This window comes from Salvelinus sp. IW2-2015, linkage group LG9, assembly GCF_002910315.2.
Source record: "Salvelinus sp. IW2-2015 linkage group LG9, ASM291031v2, whole genome shotgun sequence".
Taxonomy (NCBI): domain Eukaryota; kingdom Metazoa; phylum Chordata; class Actinopteri; order Salmoniformes; family Salmonidae; genus Salvelinus; species Salvelinus sp. IW2-2015.
In genome coordinates, this window is record NC_036849.1 from 30352589 (window position 1) to 30371857 (window position 19269).

The 19269-nt window shown below is 44.1% G+C and overlaps 1 protein-coding gene and 1 long non-coding RNA gene across 2 annotated transcripts; one reads left to right on the forward strand and one right to left on the reverse strand.

Annotated features, from left to right (window-relative positions):
• The first annotated feature begins 790 nt into the window (after positions 1-790).
• On the forward strand, positions 791-4393 carry LOC139028256 (uncharacterized). Its single transcript, XR_011480447.1, has 2 exons — positions 791-4145; positions 4288-4393. It is a non-coding gene; the product is annotated as an uncharacterized lncRNA (long non-coding RNA).
• LOC111968930 (ribosomal protein S6 kinase alpha-1) lies at positions 4297-18421 on the reverse strand. Its single transcript, XM_023994906.3, has 14 exons — positions 18239-18421; positions 17910-17980; positions 16278-16366; positions 15217-15281; positions 14951-15053; positions 13794-13924; positions 13043-13168; positions 12724-12813; positions 12106-12264; positions 10026-10187; positions 6396-6472; positions 6137-6254; positions 5798-5935; positions 4297-4712 (listed from the first exon to the last, which is right to left on the reverse strand). Exons 1-14 carry the CDS (start codon positions 18404-18406, stop codon positions 4590-4592), a joined length of 1620 nt encoding a protein of 539 aa, XP_023850674.1. The 5' UTR covers positions 18407-18421; the 3' UTR covers positions 4297-4589.
• Between the last annotated feature and the right edge of the window lie 848 nt (positions 18422-19269).

Below are 19269 nucleotides of genomic sequence, written 5' to 3' on the forward strand. Positions count from 1 at the left end.
CKGGTAGTTACCGGTTGGGCTCAGTCAGTGTGTGTGTGGGAGGCTAGAGAGAGCGTAATTTTTCTGCGGTGTGAAGTGCACTGACGGGATGTGTCAGAGGGAGACAGTTGTTCTATTTGATGTTGAACAGAATAAAGTATTATGTAGTTGTTTATATACACGTTACAAGTTTATGTAATTGTACAGAAGCATGTGCAAGAGGAAGCAGTCAATTATGTGGAGATATTAAACTCTTGTTTAGGTGAGAGTGTGTGTTTCACTCTGTTTCAGGTGTGTGTGTTCAGGACATTAATGTGTTATATAGCAGAATGGCATGGTGCAGTAGAGGATGGTGTTACTATGCCCGAAGCTACCTTTAGACACCTGGGAGAGTGTGTGTGTCTGCAGCAGAGGTCCATTACAGGAGCTGGTCTGAGTGCATTTGAGGACCTTTGGGAAGGCGGGGAGGACATGAAAGTGTACTCTGCTGTGTGTGCGCTGCAGACAGGCAGTGAGATGCACACAGTGTTCTTCTGCTTGCATAGCACACCTACACTGTTGTTTTAAAAAGGACCACTCTTGTCAATCAACACAGGATCTAGAACACTACACTTAGCTAATTAGGTAAACCGATTATCAAAAAGCTGAAAGCATATTTGACATTTCAGTGAAAATGCTACTAATTGCTAACCCGTTAGCTAACATTTTTACGACACCAATAATTACAAAACATTGATGGCTTGATCACAAGATAACACTGTTGAAGGTAATATATTTCTTAAACGCTGTTGAATATGCCAATAATACGGGGTGCTATGCTAAAGGGGTTGGTCCATGAAAATTGTATAAAATCATACAGACACAAGCATATAGGACCACGTACAAGGCCCATTTGAAAGGATTTTGCAAAAACCCTTTCCCACAGTATTTGCAATTTTGGTTGTATCCAAGACATGCTGTTTTTATCATATTATTAAAGTCCACGTACATGCACATACGACAGAAAATGTTAAAGCTGACACAGAGCAGTCGTCGATCAGCGCAGAGAAAAGTGTTTTAATAGATAGGCATCTCATCAGAACTCCCTATAGGCCTGAATCCCCACTGCTGCAATGGCAGAAGAGGGTGAACTACCCCATCCCACATGGAGAACCAGGAAGGAAGGCAATACAAAGCAAGAGGAACAAACACATAGAATAGTTCCATACCAAAGAAAGCTCCCACTTCAGGGTCCAAACACACTGGTCGTGGCAACAAAACAAAAAACTATGGCAGCAAAGATGTCATTTCATTGGTTCTAGATGGCAGAATCATGGGACTTGTCTGAGTTAGGTTGCAATTCATTGGTGAATCGTGTTTTTGCCACGAGAAGTGTTTATGGACCCTTATAAGGAAAGGTACAACAAAATAGAACAGACAAAAGGAGGTAAATATCATCATAGTAAATTAAACATTTAATCTCAACCTTTGTAGCTCGTTCTGCCCTTGAACAAGGCAGTTATAACCCACTGTTCCCCGGTAGGCTGTCATTTTAAATAAGAATTTGTTCTTAACTGACTTGCCTAGTTAAATAAAGGTTAAATAAAAAAATAAAAACGCTATAAAGAACTTGATTTAAAAAATAATAAACATAACTATGTATTCCACTTGATCTGAGATGAAAGGGGTTTTCATACTTGGCAACTGTAGTAATGTCACTGTGCTACTATAGCAGAAGGGTTACTGTTACTACGAGGAGCCCCAGTGGGTGGTAACTGTTATTTCTTATTTTAGTCAAATGTTCCCTTCTTCATCTTGATCTGTTTCTTCTTAATAATGCGTTTCCCCATAGAAAGAGTTATCCCAACCTTTCTACAGATATGCATCACATATCTAAGACTAAAGATCCAAGCCTACACAAACTTACAGGCTCTTTATGCTGTAGGCGCAGGGGCCWGTTTCCCGGACAAGTCCTAGACTAAAAAGCATGTTCAACGCGTGTGTCTAGGAATTCGGCCCTTAAGGAATTTAAAAGCTACCAAAAAAAACTTAGCCACGCAAACGTGTACTATCCCATAGGAACCTCTAGTCAAGAAAGACGTTGTTGTGACCTATACTGTACTAGAGTCCACGGCCCGTATCCACAATGCGTCAGAGTAGGAGTGCGGATCCAGGATCAGTTGTGTCTGTTAGATAGCTGTGTCTGTATAGAATAAGATACGGACAGATCCTAGATCGGCACTTCTACTCAGACAATGTCGAACTGAACCGGAGACAGAAAGGACCTGTGGACATTTACTTTATGTCCTGATTAAGACCAACAGACAGGCCAATCAAATCAGAAAAGAACAAAAAAATATTCCTGTCAAGGATTGTCTAAGTAAAAACAATATACTTTACAGAGACCTTAAAGACATGCTCGGGTACTTTGGCGACTAGTAAGTCTTTTTTAATCCTCCCGCTTTGGGCTGGATGTGTCAATGTGTAGTTCATACATGTATAATCTATGAGCAGAATTACGGTCTTKCCTCAATTAGCCACGAAATCCCAAGTTTGAAAGCGACAGTTTTCTGGAAGCTGTGCAGCACCATTTTCCCTACATTTAKCTGCACGTGGGCCAGCCCCCTATTAATTTGAGTTTCAGCCAATGAGCTTCAGCCCCTCACCATTTGACTGACAACTAGCAAGAAGCACACCCAGCAGAGCAAGAGAGAGAGAGAGCAATGACGTGGTAGGCAATTTTCGGGGACCATGTTTGGCTCGTGGGCGCTACTTTTCAGAACTACTGGTTAAAAAGTATACAAAAGTACCGGAGAATATCTTTATGGGAGAGAGTGCATTTGAGTGCTCAGTACAATCGTTTTGACAATCACTCTCACCATACTTGACATTGAAACACAGAGAGAGAGGAGGGCTGTGGGAAAGAGTCCATCATGGACGCTCCAACAGTGTCCATCATGGACGCTCCAACAGTGTCCATCATGGACCCTCCAACAGTGTCCATCATGGACCCTCCAACAGTGTCCATCATGGACCCTCCAACAGTGTCCATCATGGACGCTCCAACAGTGTGTGTGTGTGTGTGTTCAACATGCCTTTCAACAACAAAAGCAAATACAAGAAAGATGACATTCAAAATACGCATATCCAAGAAGAAAACACAATGACAATAAAGGGGGGAAAAAAGATTTCAACATTCCACCTTGTTAGTGGCATTACAGATATTATTTCTCTTTTTTTTTACTTTTTTTTTTACAATAAACATATTTGGCCATATCTCAAATCTTTTCTTCTCAGAATCGGCAATGTCACCAAGAAAAGTGCAGATAAGAGAAGGACAAAGCAACATGACGCCACACTGCACCAGACCATGCAAACAACTTTCTGCACCCTTCCCTGGACTACACGCACTGCAAGTCATGCAATGGAGAGTGAGACATACGGCCTAGAAAAAACATTAGCATCGACTACATTACCCAGAATTCCTAGTTCCAGTATAGTCTCAAAAACGAGAGGCATTTATGGCAAAATGTTTTTTTTTCTTTTAATGTTCATTCAAAATGTAGGAAAATGATAGTGATGCACTGTGATCTCGTTTTGTGCCATTGTCCCTTCCAGCTTTCAATGGTAAAACAGCAAAAACAAACAAATCYATTTGGCAAGCTGATCAATTGGAGAGAGAACGACACCAAACAGACAGACATGCAGAGAGTTTAGCAACAGCCAATCACAGCGATGCTGAGGGGAGATGAAGAGCCAATCAAAACGACAGCAAAACAAAAACACAACCGAAACATCCTCAATGGTCATCAACGTCCTCGGTGGTAGCAGGTTGTCTCACAAACTCACACACACACACCTCTTATCCAAAATATACTGCTAACAAATTTGCCATAACCTGCCCCTACCCCACTGCACCCTCATCCCCAACCATGTCTTGTTGCTTGTCCAGGTTGATTGACATCAAGTGACCATGCCCAGAAGCCCATCCAAGAGGAAAGAGAAACTACTGATATCACTGGCAGGGGACTACAGCAGAGTAGTGACATCGCTGGCAGGGGACTACAGCAGAGTAGTGTTGATATCCCTGGCAGGGACTACAGCAGAGTAGTGATATCACTGGCAGGGCAGGGGACTACAGCAGAGTAGTGATATCACTGGCAGGGCAGGGGACTACAGCAGGAGTAGTGATATCACTGGCAGGGCAGGGGACTACAGCAGAGTAGTGCTATCACTGGCAGGGGACTACAGCCAAGTAGTGATATTCCACTGGCAGGGGACTACAGCAGAGTAGTTGATATCACTGGCAGGGGACTACAGCAGAGTTAGTGATATCACTGGCAGGGGACTACAGCAGAGTAGTGATATCACTGGCAGGGCAGGGGACTACAGCAGAGTAGTGATATCGTTGGCAGAGGAAGGGACTACAGCAGAGTAGTGATATCGATGGCAGGGGAAGGGACTACAGCAGAATATTGATATCACTGCCAGGGGAGGAGATGGCAGTAGTCAGTGGTCCTTGGCTGGTTAGATAGAGGGGATCTACTGGTCTCTTCAGTCCCGTGACTTGTTCCTGTACTGGCTGACGTTCTAGCTAGAGTCTGGGGGTGTTCATGGTCTCTCTGGTGGATCTACAGAGAGGTGGAGGGGAGCTTCTTGACACGTCGCTGGGCCAGGAAGGACGACTCGATGGACTTGAGCTCCGGGGTGGGCTGGGAGCTCTTCAAGGCAGAGTAGGTGGCAGCCATCGCCCCCTGTGGGAAGAGAAGAGGTAGTGCAATGTTAAGACAACAGTTTGGAGGACAAATATAGTTGCATCAATTAAAAAGTTAGGTCACATGGTGCTATTGGCAGAACAATTGACAATGCGTGTGCAACATGGTGCTCTAATGGCAACTTTTCGGAGTCCACCAGAAATACACGACATGGCTAACAGTATGTTTGGCATGTGCTCGTCGAACATCACATTACAAAATCATGGGTATTAATATGGAGTTGGTCCCTCCTTTGCAGCTATAACAGCCTCCAATCTTCTGGGAASGCTTTCCACTAGATGTTGGAACATTGCTGCAGGGACTTGCTTCCATTCAGCAACATGAGCATTAGTAAGGTCGGGCACTGATGTTGGGAGATTAGACCTGGCTCGCAGTCGGATTTCAAATTCATTCCAAAGGTGTTCGATTGGGTTGAGATCAGGGCTCTGTGCAAGCCAGTCAAGTTCTTCCACACCGATCTTGACAAACCATTTCTGTATGGGCCTTGCTTTGTGCACAGGGGTATTGTCATGCTGAAACAGYAAAAGGCCTTCCCAAACTGTTGCCACAAAGTTGGAAGCACAGAATCGTCTAGAATTGTATGATGTAACGTTAAGATTTCCCTTCACTGGAACTAAGGGGCCTAGCCCAAACCATGAAAAACAGCCCCAGACCATTATTCCTCCTTCACCAAACTTTACAGGTGGCACTATGCATTGGGGAAGGTAGCGTGCTCCTGGCATCCGCCAAACCCAGATTCGTCCATCAGACTGCCAGATGGGGAAGTGTGATTCATCACTCCAGAGAACGTGTTTCCACTGCGCCAGGGTCCAATGGCAGCGAGCTTTACACCACTCCAGCCGACGCTTGGCATTGCGCATGGTGATCTTAGGCTTGTGTGCGGCTGCTCAGCCATGGGAAGCACAGCTGAGCATAAATTGAAATCATTTTATTTATTAATTTACTGGACTGATGGTACCTGCATCTGATGGTCATGMTGTTTCAAAACTACTGACGATCGACCAGTCAATCGCGATTGACCCATTTGGTAACCACTGGTGTACAGTATAGTATGAGTCTAGTACCTTGACTAGCTTGGCATCCTGGTGCTGCAGCTGGCTGTTGGATAGCTTGTCCCTCTGGACGATCCAGGGGTGCTTGAGAACCTGCATTGCGGTCAGCCGCTGGTGGGGGTCCACGTGAAGCATCTTAGACACCAGGTCCTATGAAGACACATAGCTGGGAGGTTAGATGAGTTTTAAATTATATACACTGTATCTCTATCCTTGAAATCCAAACGGAAATACATTTAGTCATTGTTCCACTTCACTACATTGCGAAAAGAAAAAGCCAGCACAGTTCAGGTCGGCACGATCACGTAAAAACTTATGTCACCCAGCAAGTCCTAGTCAGTCCTACAGTACCTTCGCTGCTTCCGACACGGCATCCCAGTTGCCTCCAGTCAGGGTGAAGTGACCGCTGCCTATCCTGCTCAGGATCTCATCTGGAGTGTCCTCGGGCCCGTTGGCAAACGGCGTGAAGCTGAGGGGGGAGGGAGGGAGAGAGCACCAATCAAATGAGAATGAATGTGTATGTATATGTGTAAGTGAGTGAGAACATTACATTTTGTTGGAGTGGGATACAGCGCACAGCTGTATGACTGGCATGTCGTGTGTTCCTTACCCAGCCAGCATGGTGTACAACAACACTCCCAGACTCCATATGTCACAGCCCTCGTCATAGCCCTGACGCTTTAACACCTAGAACCCACACAGCATTATGTCACAACACTGTCCACCATGCATCACCTGGGTAGAACTGTACACCCAAAGGCAATAAAGTGCGTTGACAAGGACGCTAGCCTATCGATGCCCCCTATCGGACAGAGCTCATGGACGGACACGCCCCCTCAGTGACGCGGCTTCCTCCTATTTCCGCGAACTGCAACATCAAAAACGGTAGATCCCGTGACTTTAAACATGTTTAACGATCTATATGGCAATGTTCATGTCGATGCATACATATTTAGTTATCTTAAGACGGATGTGTCTCAACATACCCCAAATACTCTTGACGCAGGCGAAATAGACCTTGGGTGAAAGTTTCAATTGAAACAATGAACCGTCTTTCAGGTCTCTGATGGCTTGGAAAGGGCATTCAATACATTTCTGAAATCGCCACCTTGAAGAAAGAATGAGGGGAAGGATTGACTGTGTCACCTCAGTCCTATGGACCAGGTTGAGGGTAAAACATTGCCATGTTACTCAATGACATGGTTTGCTATAGGGAATGCTAAACAAACAGAGAAATTGCTCGCCCTCTTTGTGGAATTAGACCACCAATCAATTGTTAGACCATACAGTGCCTTCAGAAACTATACATACATACTGAAATATCACATTTACATAAGTATTCAGACCCTTTATTCTGTACTTTGTTGAAGCACCTTTGGCAGTGTTTACAGCCTCAAGTCTTCTTGGGTATGATGCTACAAGCTTGGCACATCTGTATTTGGGGAATTTTCCCCATTATTCTCTGCAGATCCTCTCAAGCTCTGTCAAGTTGAATGGGGAGCGTTGCTGCACAGCTATTTTCAGGTCTCTACAGAGATGTTAGACCGGGTTCAAGTCCGGGCCTAGAAGGCCATCATCCCAGAGTCACCTCTTCACTGTTGACGTTGAGACTGGTGTTTTGCGGGTACTAGATAATGAAGCTGCCAGTTGAAGACTTGTGAGGCGTCTGTTTCTCAAACTAGACACTAATGTACTTGTCCTCTTGCTCAGTTGGGGACRGGGGCCTCCCACTCCTCTTTCTATTCTGGTTATAGTTTCTTGGCAATTTCTCGCATAGCCTTCATTCTCAGAACAAGAAAAGACTYATGAGTTTCAGAAGAATGGTCTTGGTTTCTGGCCATTTTGAGCCTGTAATCGAACCCACAAATTCTGATGCTCCAGATACTCAACTAGTCTAAAGGCCAGTTTTATTTCTTCTTTAATCAGAATAGTTTTCAGCTGTGCTAACATAATTTAAAAGGGTTTTCTAATGATCAATTAGCCTTTCACAATGATCAACTTGGATTAGGTAACAACGTGCCATTGGAACACAGGAGTGATGGTTGCTGATAATGGGCCTCTGTACACCTATGAAGATATTCCATTATTCCATTATTTTTTTTTAAATCAGCCGTTTCAAGCTACAAAAGTCATTTACAACATCTACACTATTTCTGATCAATTTGATGTTATTTTAAAATGGACCAAAAATTTGCTTTTCTTTCAAAAACAAGGACATTTCTAAGTGACCCCAAACCTTTGAACGGTAGTGTACACGCACACACAATATATAAAGGATGCACGATATATCGGTGAACATATCGGAATTGGCCATATCGGAAAAATGCGATTATCGGTATCAGCCCGATGTCTAGTTTAACGCTGATGTGCAAAACAGATGTCAAAACTGAAGTACATACCTATATAACATAAGTACATGACGTAATGACGCCATGTAAAATGTTGCGCTATACGTGCAACACACCTAAACTAGCCCACAATGACTGCTCGATCCACACAGCAGACAAGTCGAGCAGTCATTTGAAAGAGTAAAGACATTTTAGCGAGACAACTCCAAGGCAAAATCCATTAAAGCCAAGATAATGGAATTCATTGCCCTTGACAATCAACTGTTCTCTGTCATGGGTGATGTTGGCTTTGGTCAAGCACCGGTACACTTTTTTTTTGGTACTATTTTTCCAGAAGTTCCCCTACCAGAGGTACACAGTAATAGAGTCACTGCTATTAGCTTCACGACTGACATTTGGATCAGCGATATCAGCCCCATGAGCATGCTGAGTGTGACAGCACAGTGGGTCGTCGAGGACTTCCTACTGAGGGAAGTCGTATTGCATGCTCATGAATGTGCTGGTTCTCATACCGTTGCTGCTATTTCAARGGCATTTGAGAACATGTTTGAAATTTGAACACACTAGCTAGCTCCATTCAAACAAGTGACTGGAGAAATAAGCTCATCAACTGAGCCTGCAGCAGACGTGATACCCCTCTGTCATGGCGTTGAAACTCCTGCTCAACAAAACTGGCAGGGATGTAAAACAAATGTGCACAACATTTGAGATAAGCTTCATGTGCGTATGGAACATTTCTGGGGCCTTTTTTTTCAGCTCATGGGACAAACACTTTACATGTTGATTTATATTATTGTTCAGTGTAGTAGTCGTATTCTAATTCCGAATTCTAACGCCACCGATTCTGTCACATAACAGTGGAGTGCGCATGCCCATTCTGACTTTGTCAATGCTATGCTAACCAGTTAGCTAGCAGCTAGTGTGCAACGTTAGTGCTGACTAGTTTCTGTGGATTGAATATGGCCCCTTTTCCCGACGAGGTGGATGTTTTTACTGACACACATTGGCGAATTAAACAGTTGCCCTTGACAACAGTGGGCCCCAGCAACAAAACTGCCCACACAGGCTGTGAACAAGTGAGTCGGTGGCATTCTCTCTTTACTGTGTCGCCACCATGCTCAATGCTATGTTCGATGCTAAGGGCCGCTACTTCGATGCAGACAAGAAACAGGATTTACGTGAAATGTTACATACACAGCTGGACAAGATGGAAACGGACACAGTGACAGTGCGCACCGAGGAAGAGAGGCCACGGACAGACAGAGCTGAAACTTCACTGCTTGACATGTATGATGCAATCCTGGTTGAGGATGAAACGACGAAACAGCACAGCAAGTAAGTGAAAGAAATAGGTTTTGATTATGTTTCACTGGTAATGGGAACATGCATAAATGCCAACAAAATATATATTTTGGTCAGTGTGTGTGTAACCTTGATTTAACTAGGCAAGTTAGTTAAGAACCAATTATTATTTACAATGACGGCCTACCGCAGCCAAACCCGGACGACGCTGGGCCAATTGTGCGCTGCCCTATGGGACTCCCAATTATGACCGGATGTGATACAGCCTGGATTCGAACCAGGGACTTTAGTGACACCTCTTGCACCGAGATGCAGTGCCTTAGACCGCTGTGTACATGTGTGTGCGTTAACTATTTAACTGTACTAGAATGCTTAAAAGGCTGCTAAAATGTTATATCGTTTTTTTGGGGGCAAGGAAAATATTGGATATCGGTATCGGCCAAAAATGTGATATCGGTGCATCACTAATCTCTCGATGGTTTATTTTCCATTAAAACCCCCAAAATAGCATCTGATAGGGGGCATCGATGCACTATGCATGTATTAATCATCATCATCATCATCACAAACACACTCTCTCACGGCCTTACCTCTGGGGCTACAAAGTTAGCGGTGTAGCATGGAGTCATGAGCAGGCCGTTGTCAGCTCTCAGCTGCTTGGCAAAACCAAAATCACAGATCCGGATAGACTCAGGGTTCCCCGACTCATCTACATAAAGGATGTTACTGGGCTTTAGGTCCCTGTGAACAACCTGGTGAAGAGGAGAGGGTAGGGGAGGAGGAAGAGAGGAGAGGAAGAGAATAGAAGAGGTACGGGAGGAAGAGAGCAGAGGGGAGGTACAGGAGGAAGAGAGAAGGAGAGAGGAGGGGTAGGGCAGGAAGAGAGGAGAGAGGACGGGATAGCAGAGAGAAGGAGGATAGGATGAGAGAATTAAGATTAAATGTGAACGCAAAAATAATTTACTTCAACTGTTCACTTGTTGGAYATAATKTGTTGGTCGTATATTATTWAAAAAAATATATATACAGTAGCAGTCAAAAGTTTGGACACACCCACTCATTCAAGGGTTTTTCTTTATTTMTTACTATTTTCTACATTGTAGAATAATAGCAAAGACATCAAAACTATGAAATAACACATATGGAATCATGTAGTAACCAAAAAAAGTGTTAAATCAAAATATATTTTATATTTGAAAGTCTTCAAAGTAGCCACCCTTTGCCTTGATGACAGCTTTGCATTCTCTCAACTAGCTTAATGAGGTAGTCACTTGGAATGCATTTCAATTAACAGGTGTGCCTGGTTTAAGTTAATTTGTGGAATTTCTTTCCTTCTTAATGCTTTTGAGCCAATCAGTTGTGTTGTGACAAGGTAGGGGTTGTATACAGAAGATAGCCCTATTTGGTAAAAGACCAAGTCCATATTATGGCAAGAACAGCTCAAATAAGTAAAGAGAAATGACAGTCCATCATTACTTTAATACATGAAGGTCAGTCAATCCGGAAAATGTCAAGAACTTTTAAAGTTTCAAGCTCTATGATGAAACTGGCTCTCATGAGGACTGCCACAGGAAAGACCCAGAGTTACATCTGCTGCAGAGGATAAGTTCATTAYAGTTACCAGCCTCAGAAATTGCAGCCCAAATAAATAATTAGAGTTCAAGTAACAGACATCTCAATATCAACTGTTCAGAGGAGACTGTGAATCAGGCCTTCATGGTCGAATTGCTGCTAAGAAACCACTACTAAAAAACACCAATAAGAAGAAGAGACTTGTTTGGGCCAAGAAACACGAACAATGGTCATTAGACCGGTGGAAATCTGTCCTTTGGTCTGATGAGTACAAATTTGAGATTCTTGTTTCCAACCTCCGTGTCTTTGTGAGACTCAGAGTAGGTGAACGGATGATCTCCGCATGTGTGATTCCCACCGTAAAGCATGGAGGAGGAGGTGTGGGGGTGCTTTTCTGGTGACACTGTCAGTGATTTATTTAGAWMTCAAGGCACACTTAACCAGCACGGCTACCACAACATTCTGCAGCGATACWCCATCCCATCTGGTTTGCGCTTAGTGGGACTATCATCTGTTTTTCAAAAGGACAATGACCCAACACACCTCCAGGATATGTAAGGGCTATTTGACCAAGAAGAAGAGTGATGGAGTGCTGCATCAGATGTCCTGGCCTCCACAATCACCTGACCTCAACCCAATTGAGATGGTTTGCGATGAGGAGGACCGCAGAGTGAAGGAAAAGCAGCTCAGCATATGTGGGATCTCCTTCAAGCATTCCAGGTGAAACTGGTTGAGAGAATGCCAAGAGTGTGCAAAGCTGTCATCAAGGCAAAGTGTAGCTACTTTGAAGAATCTCAAATATAAAATACTTTTTTGGGTTACTACATGATTCCATAMGTGTTATTTCATAGTTGTGATGTTTCCACTATTATTCTACAATGTAGAAAATAGTAAAAAATAAAGAAAAACCRTTGAATGAGTCGGTGTCCAAACTTCTGACTGGTACTGTATATTTTAAAGAATGAATATTAGAACACAGAGAAAAAGGAAATAAAAACAACATACTAAGAATAAGGAGGAATATCAAACTACTGTTTAAGTCCATAGTGACCAGTCTGTTACAGTGTGTGTGTGTGTGTGTGTAGATGAGCGTCTCACCCCCTGTGCGTGGAGGTATTCTACAGTCTTGGTGATGGTGTGGAGCACGGAGCTGGCTTCTCGCTCTGAGAAGACCTTCTGTTTGAGGATCCGGTCCAGCAGCTCCCCACCTCTCATCAGCTCTGTCACCAGATACACCTGCTTCCCATTGTCATACACCTGACAGATGGAGAGAACACATGATGGATGGCTCAGGGTGTGTGTGTGTGTGTGTGTGTGTGTGTATGTATATGTATGTGTGTGTGTATGTGTGTGTAATATATGTGTGGTGTGTATATGTGTGTGTGTGGTATATTGTGTGTGTGGTGTATATTGTATGTGTGTGTATGTGTGTGTGTGTGGTTGTGTGTGTATGTGTGTGTATGTGTGTGTATGTGTTGTGTGTATATGTGGTGTGTATGTGTGTGTGTATATGTGTGTGTGTATGTATGTGTGTATATGTATGGTGTTATGTTATGTGTTGTATATGTATGTGTTGTGTTGTTTATGTATGTGTGTGTATGTGTGTATGTGTGGGTGTGTGTATGTGTGTGTGTGTGTGTGTGTATTGTGTGTTGTGTGTGTGTTATGTGTGGTGTGTGTGTGTGTGTGTGTGTGTGAATGTGTGGTGACTGCAACGTCCTTCAGGGTGATGATGTTGGGGTGCTGGCCGTATCTCAACAGGATCTCAATCTCCTCTGAGGGGTCTGTCATGGTCTTGTCAATCACCTGACAATAAACAATAATAGTATAAATCCTCCATTAGGAGACGGTGTAAGAGACGAGATGAGAAATGACGAGAACGGCACTCTCCAAAAAGACCTTCATCAAAATAATGAATAGTCATGTCCAACTACTGGTTTGGAATGGATTCAGCAGCCCACAAGGTGGATGYATAAGAACTTGGGGTTCTTGGGAGAGTGACTCAACCCAGAGAGGGAGGTTACAGTGTTCTGACCTTGGCGGCGTACTCTGTGTTGGTGGCTTTGTGGATGCAGCGCTTGCAAACGGAGAAAGAGCCCATGCCGATGTCCTCCTTCAACATGTAGCCATCGCTGAACAACACGTTCTTTCCGTGGAGTTGCTGTATGAACCACACACACATCTATGGTATAATGCTTGAACTACAGTCTACAACAGTGCTTTACAAACAACAATCAATGCATTTTAATATTATACTTTCTATTATGATGTATTCATCCATCTACACACACACACACACACACACACACACACACACCATGCCACGATCACACAGACACAACCACACTCCCCATCACAGTTGTGGTAAAGCACAGAAAACATTGGATGATGTGCTTGATTTGACCTCCATCCTTACTGATGGTATTAGAACCAAGCAATTCAACTGGACTAGAGGTTTACTCCTCAACAACATGTGCAGTGTAAATCCACCAGACAATTAAACCCCAGCCTTATCTGCCCTAAGTAAGTATGGCTTTCACTGTCATTATATTATACTGATTGACACAGTGTTGTAGGATGGAGAAATATGGCCATCTAGTGGTCAGAGAGTGAAAGAGCATGTTCTCCTTCAAAACACCAATGAAAGACAACATCWTGGGGAGGTAACCATCTGGCTGTCAGATAGCTCTCTCTCTTCTTAAGAAATGAGAACGCGCCTGCTAAATGGCATATATTATAATTATATATTAATAGTAGGCATTTCCCATCTGTGATGGACTGCTGACCTGGACCACTGGGTGTGGTGTGGGCTTGGCCGGCTCCTTGGCCCCCTCCTCATCCAGCATGGCCGGGGCGACGAAGCTGAAGCCACGGAAGAGTTGGTGAGCTCCGGCACTGGGTGGAACACCTGGGGAGTCTGGGGGAATCAGAGCAAGAACACAACATCATACACACTTGAAACAGACAGGAGAGCCAAAGAGTATTTGTTTTTTGTCACAAATGTACTAGTTTGACTAATTGTTACCAGCCGGCAAACTTCAAAATGGCATTATAATATGTTTCATTCACCTAAATACACTCTCCCTTAAAAATTAAAAACAACAACACTAAAATTAGACTGTGCTCCAAGGTGATGTAAGCAGCTGACAAGTACCAACTGTTTGATTCAGTCCACCCGTAGCGGTGTTGGTAAAAAGCGGATGTTTCTCGTGTTCATGGATACAGTATTTTCCACGTAATTTCCGTTTCCCGTAAAAAATAACAGAAGTGGGGGACTCCGCTCAGGCATCTTTTGACGCCTGCTACGTCAGGTTCGATTCAGTCAGCTTTTGACGCCTGCTACGTCAGGTTCGATTCAGTCAGCTTTTGACGCCTGCCTAGTTCATGGTTCGAGTCCAGTCAGCTTTTGACGCCTGCTACATTCGAGTTCGATTCAGTCAGCTTTTGACGCCTGCTACGTCAGGTTAGATTGTCAGCTTTTGCGGCTGCACTAAGATTAGATTCAGTCAGCTTTTGACGCCTGCTACGTCGTTTGATTCAGTCAGCTTTGACGCCTGCTACGTCAGTGGTTCGATCAGTCAGCTTTTGATGCCTGCTACGTCAGGTTCGATTCAGTCAGCTTTTGAAGCCTGCTACGTCAGGTTCGATTCAGTCAGCTTTTGAAGCCTGCAACGTCAGGTTCGATTCAGTCAGCTTTTGACGCTGCTGCCGTCAGTGGTTCGATCGTAGTTCAGCTTTTTGACACCTGCTACGTCAGGTTCGATTCTAGTCTTTGACACCTGCTACGTCAGGTTCGATTAGATTGTCCGATTTTGACGCCTGCTACGTCAGTGTTCGATGGTCAGGGTCAGCTTTTTACACCTGCTACGTCAGGTTAGATTGTCAGCCCTGGTCTGTCTTGTCACGCTAGGACAAGTTACTCTTGTCAACTTTGACCTCTTACCTTTGGGTGTGCGGGAGGTGAACTCTGAGTCGAAGTAGAAGGTGTCGTCTGGTCGGGCCACCGCCGGCTTGAACGGGGGTGGGATCTCTCGCCGGAACAGTTTCTGAAAGGGTTAAAATAGTTTCTGAAAGGTTTCAAATAATGGAGACTTGAGAATTGCCCGAAGCATATGACAAAATTCATTTAAAAATGCTAATTAGATAATGAGTCCTGATAGGACTACAGTATGAGTGTGCGATGAGTGCTAGAGGGGAGGCCCCACTCACGTTCCAGTCGATGGTGGAGAAGAACGTGTGGCGTTTGATCTCCTCTGCACCATCCGCCCCGGACCCTGTCCACACAATCACACTATTAGTATGGATGACTGCATACAACATCACCAGCTCTATGCTTAAAGCGGCAATCAYCAGTWGAAGCAATGTGTTCTTCACGCCACCCTGGCAAATTCACAAACAGATCTATGGATGCATGGTGTGACCATTCACCATATCAACATGATAGTTTTACAACGTAGTTTTAACCATGTTTATATTTGTTAAATACAACAAGCTTATATTTTCAGTTCTGATTGGCTACGACAGTTGAACTAAGCTCATGAGGCATTTAATAAGTTATATTCTTCAAGAATCAATAGATACATGGACCAACTTAAACGATCGTGCCCCAGGTTACATGAAAAACCACATTGATATGGTCTATAACCACCACAGTTACAATACCAGAGCTGGTGTTATGTCTTGTAAAATCGCAAGAGTAAACAGCACTGTGAGGAGCACGTTTTTCTATACAGGCATTTGTCTATGGAATAGCCTCCCCTTCGAGATCAAGCAAAGAAAAAGTAGAACTGGCTTTAAAAAGCAGGAAAAGTTTGTCTAAGAGAAACCACTCCACTGCCCCCTACTGCTGGTCAGGTGTATTTATTTGAAGGATCAGTATGATGTGCAATTAATATATGGTTGATTTTTAAGGTCATGCAGTGAATAGTTCCACTTTTTATGTTGTCAATATAAATGAATGTATTTATGGTTGTTTGCAATTTTGTCTTGCCTTTTAATCATACGTTTTATTGTTTTCACCATCGAGGAACACTTTGGAAACAAGCATTTTAATGAATACTTTCAAGTGATATCCTCTGGGTCCACATTGTACATTTTGTTGTATATGTCTGTTACCCAAAATACATTTAATTCAATACATATACTTAATTTATAAGTCAAAAACTGGATGTACCAACTGCAGATTGCCCCTTTAATATCAAAATAGGTCTTATTATACCACAGTGATTACTCTCCTGTAATTACCTTGTCACTGGCTAGTAGGTACTCACCCATTCTGTTGATGGGGTTCCTCTTGAACAGAGCTCGGAGGAGACTCTGGGCCTCTGTACTCAGGAATTGGGGCATTCCCAATCTGGCCCTGCAGGGGGAGACATTGTTAAATCCAGAAGTTTTATAAAATAGCAGCCTGGTTAATCCAGACTGAACGTTCACCACGGTTTCCTTGAACGCAGCATTCAGGCTGGTTTAGTCGGGCTAAATAAATAGTACTGCTCTGGTAATAATTACAGACACTCTAGCCAGTGATTGTGGGCCCAGTGTGGTTCCGCAATGGGACCCTATATAGTGTTGAATTATAGAAACTCAGCAAAAAAAGAAACGTCCTCACACTGTCAACTGCGTTCATTTTCAGCAAACTTAACACTTGTAAATATTTGTATGAACATAAGATCCAACAGACAAACTGAACAAGTTCCATAGACATGTAACTAACAGAAATGGAATGTGTGTCCCTGAACAAAGAGGGGGTCAAAATCAAAAGTAACAGTCAGTATCTGGTGTGGCCACCAGCTGCATTAAGAACTGCAGTGCATCTCCGTCTCATGGACTGCACCAGACATGCCACTTCTTACTGTGAGATGTTACCCCACTCTTGCACCAAGGCACCTGCAAGTTCCCGGACATTTCTATGGGGAATGGCCCTAGCCCTCACCCTCCGATCCAACAGGTCCCAGACGTGCTCAATGTGATTGAGATCCGGGCTCTTCGCTGGCCATGGCAGAACACTGAACATTCTGTTTGCCAGGAAGATTTCCTGGAACGGTTGCAGAGTAGGCAGTTATGGCTGAGTGGGCATTGGTCATGGCTGGCGGGAGGGTCATGTCAGGATGAAGCCTGCAGGGAGGGAATACCAGATGAAGGGAGAAGGATTGTCTTTTCTTGTAACGACAGCGTTGGAGATTGCCTGGCCATGACAACAGCTTCAGTCCCGATGAAGCTGTGTACACAGACGCCCAGATTATGACGGACCCTCCACCTCTCAGCCTATTGCGGACAGTCTGAGCACTGATGGAGGGATTGTTGCGTTCTGGTGGTAACCTCGGGCAGTTTTGGTTGCCATCCTGGTACCGTCCCGGCAGGTGTGATGTTCGGATGTCCGATCGCTGTGCAGTGTTGTACAGCAGTGGTCTGTGGCACTGCGAGGACGATTAGCTCTCCGTCCTGTCTGCCCTGTAGTGCTGTCCTTAGGCTTCTCACAGTAAGAACATTGCATTTATTGCCCTGGCCACATCTGCAGTCCTCATGCCTCCTTGCAGCATGACCTAAGGCGACGTTTCAGCAGATTGAGCAGGGACCTGGGATCTTTCTTTGGTGTTTTTCAGAGTCAGTAGAAAGGCCTCTTTAAGTGTCCTACGTTTTCATAACTGTGACCTTAATTGCCTACCGTCTGTAAGCTGTTAGTGTCTTAAACGACCGTTCCATGTTCATTAATTGTTTATGGTTCATTGAACAAGTATGGGAAACAGTGTTTAAACCCTTTACAATGAAGATCTGTGAAGTTATTTGGATTTTTACAAATTATCTTTGAAAGACAGGGTCCTGAAAAAGGTAAGTTTCTTTTTTTGCTGAGTTTATATGGCTTATCAAAAGGAGTGACCTATTCTGTGACAGTATCTACTTACTTGAGGATGAGGTTCATGGTCTCTTTGCGGTCCTTCCCTTGGAACGGCAGCGATCCGGTCAGCATCTCAAACTGTCAAACAAATACAACCACCACCATCTTAAAAAAAAAAACACCTTTCACATTCAACTCTAGAGCTCTGACGTTTGATTGTTTTGTATTGTGAAGGTTGTGTTCATTAGGCACCAAACGGAATAAAACAGATTGAAACAGGGAGAAACTACCTAAATGTGTCCAATAACCAACGTTTATTTTCATTTTCAGTTGCAAAGCATCTTACCAAGTTGTGCACTAATGAATATAACCCAAACGACAGATGAAATGACTCACCATCAGTACCCCAAACGACCACCAGTCGGCGCTCTGTATGTGGCCCTGCCTGTTCACCACCTCTGGCGCCATGTATTCCACCGTACCACAGAAGGAGTAGGCCTTCTTCTCTTGGTCAACAGCCTCTTTACACAAGCCAAAATCTGGGGAGAAGACACCACAAGTCATTTACGATCCAATTACCTGTACTACCATAAACACACATCATGAATACACACAACAGACAGAGGAAGAAAGGACATTGACARTATGCTTTATGGAAATGGCCAGGAGTTTGACTATAATAATTAGTCTATAGACTACAATTAGGGCCCAGGCTAGGTCTGCAATGGTACCCTATTCCCTATGGTGGGTAATTCTAGAGGGCCCTGGTCAAAAGGTGTGCACTAAATGTTAGGGATGAGGAAGCCATTTCAGACAAAGCCCTAGAGTTCTCTCCTAGCCAGGTCACATGATCCGGGAAAACTATCCGTACCACTTCCTGATGCCATGATGACTCTTCAGGTATTCTAAGGCCTTATCATTCAAATGCTCCATGTGAAGYTAATACACCACACTGGGATATTTTTAAGGTCACCTGTGGCGTTTGTGTGTGTGCGTGTGCGTACGCCAACAAGGTAAACAGAAGATAGAGGAGAGAGTGATTACAGGGTAGATAAGATGCAGGAGAAACATCATTCATTTCAGGGTCATGCTCTACATCAGTAGTTGTTTTTCAGTTACTGGACCACCAACTTAATTTTCTTTTGGCTGGAGAACCCCTGAAGTACCCCCTCATGTGCATTTTTACCAGTAGGCCTATGGTCTCATGAGTCTTCAAGAACACGTACCCCCAGGGTCCTAGTACCCTCTGGACAGGCCAAGTACCCCCGGGGCCCTTGTACCCTCTGTGGACAGGCCAAGTACCCCCGGGGCCCTTGTACCCTCTGTGGACATGCCAAGTACCCCCGGGGCCCTTGTACCCTCTGTGGACAGGCCAAGTACCCCCGGGGCCCTTGTACCCTCTGTGGACAGGCCAAGTACCCCCGGGG

Excerpts from the sequence above, each read along its gene's own strand:
- LOC111968930 (XM_023994906.3), bottom strand. The coding sequence starts at position 18,406 with ATGACTTGTGGTGTCTTCTCCCCAGATTTTGGCTTGTGTAAAGAGGCT. Across the intron at positions 15,054-15,216 it reads TCTCCACCATCGACTGGAAC|AAACTGTTCCGGCGAGAGAT; the intron begins GTGAGTGGGGCC and ends TAACCCTTTCAG. Across the intron at positions 6,473-10,025 it reads CTAACTTTGTAGCCCCAGAG|GTGTTAAAGCGTCAGGGCTA; the intron begins GTAAGGCCGTGA and ends TGTGGGTTCTAG.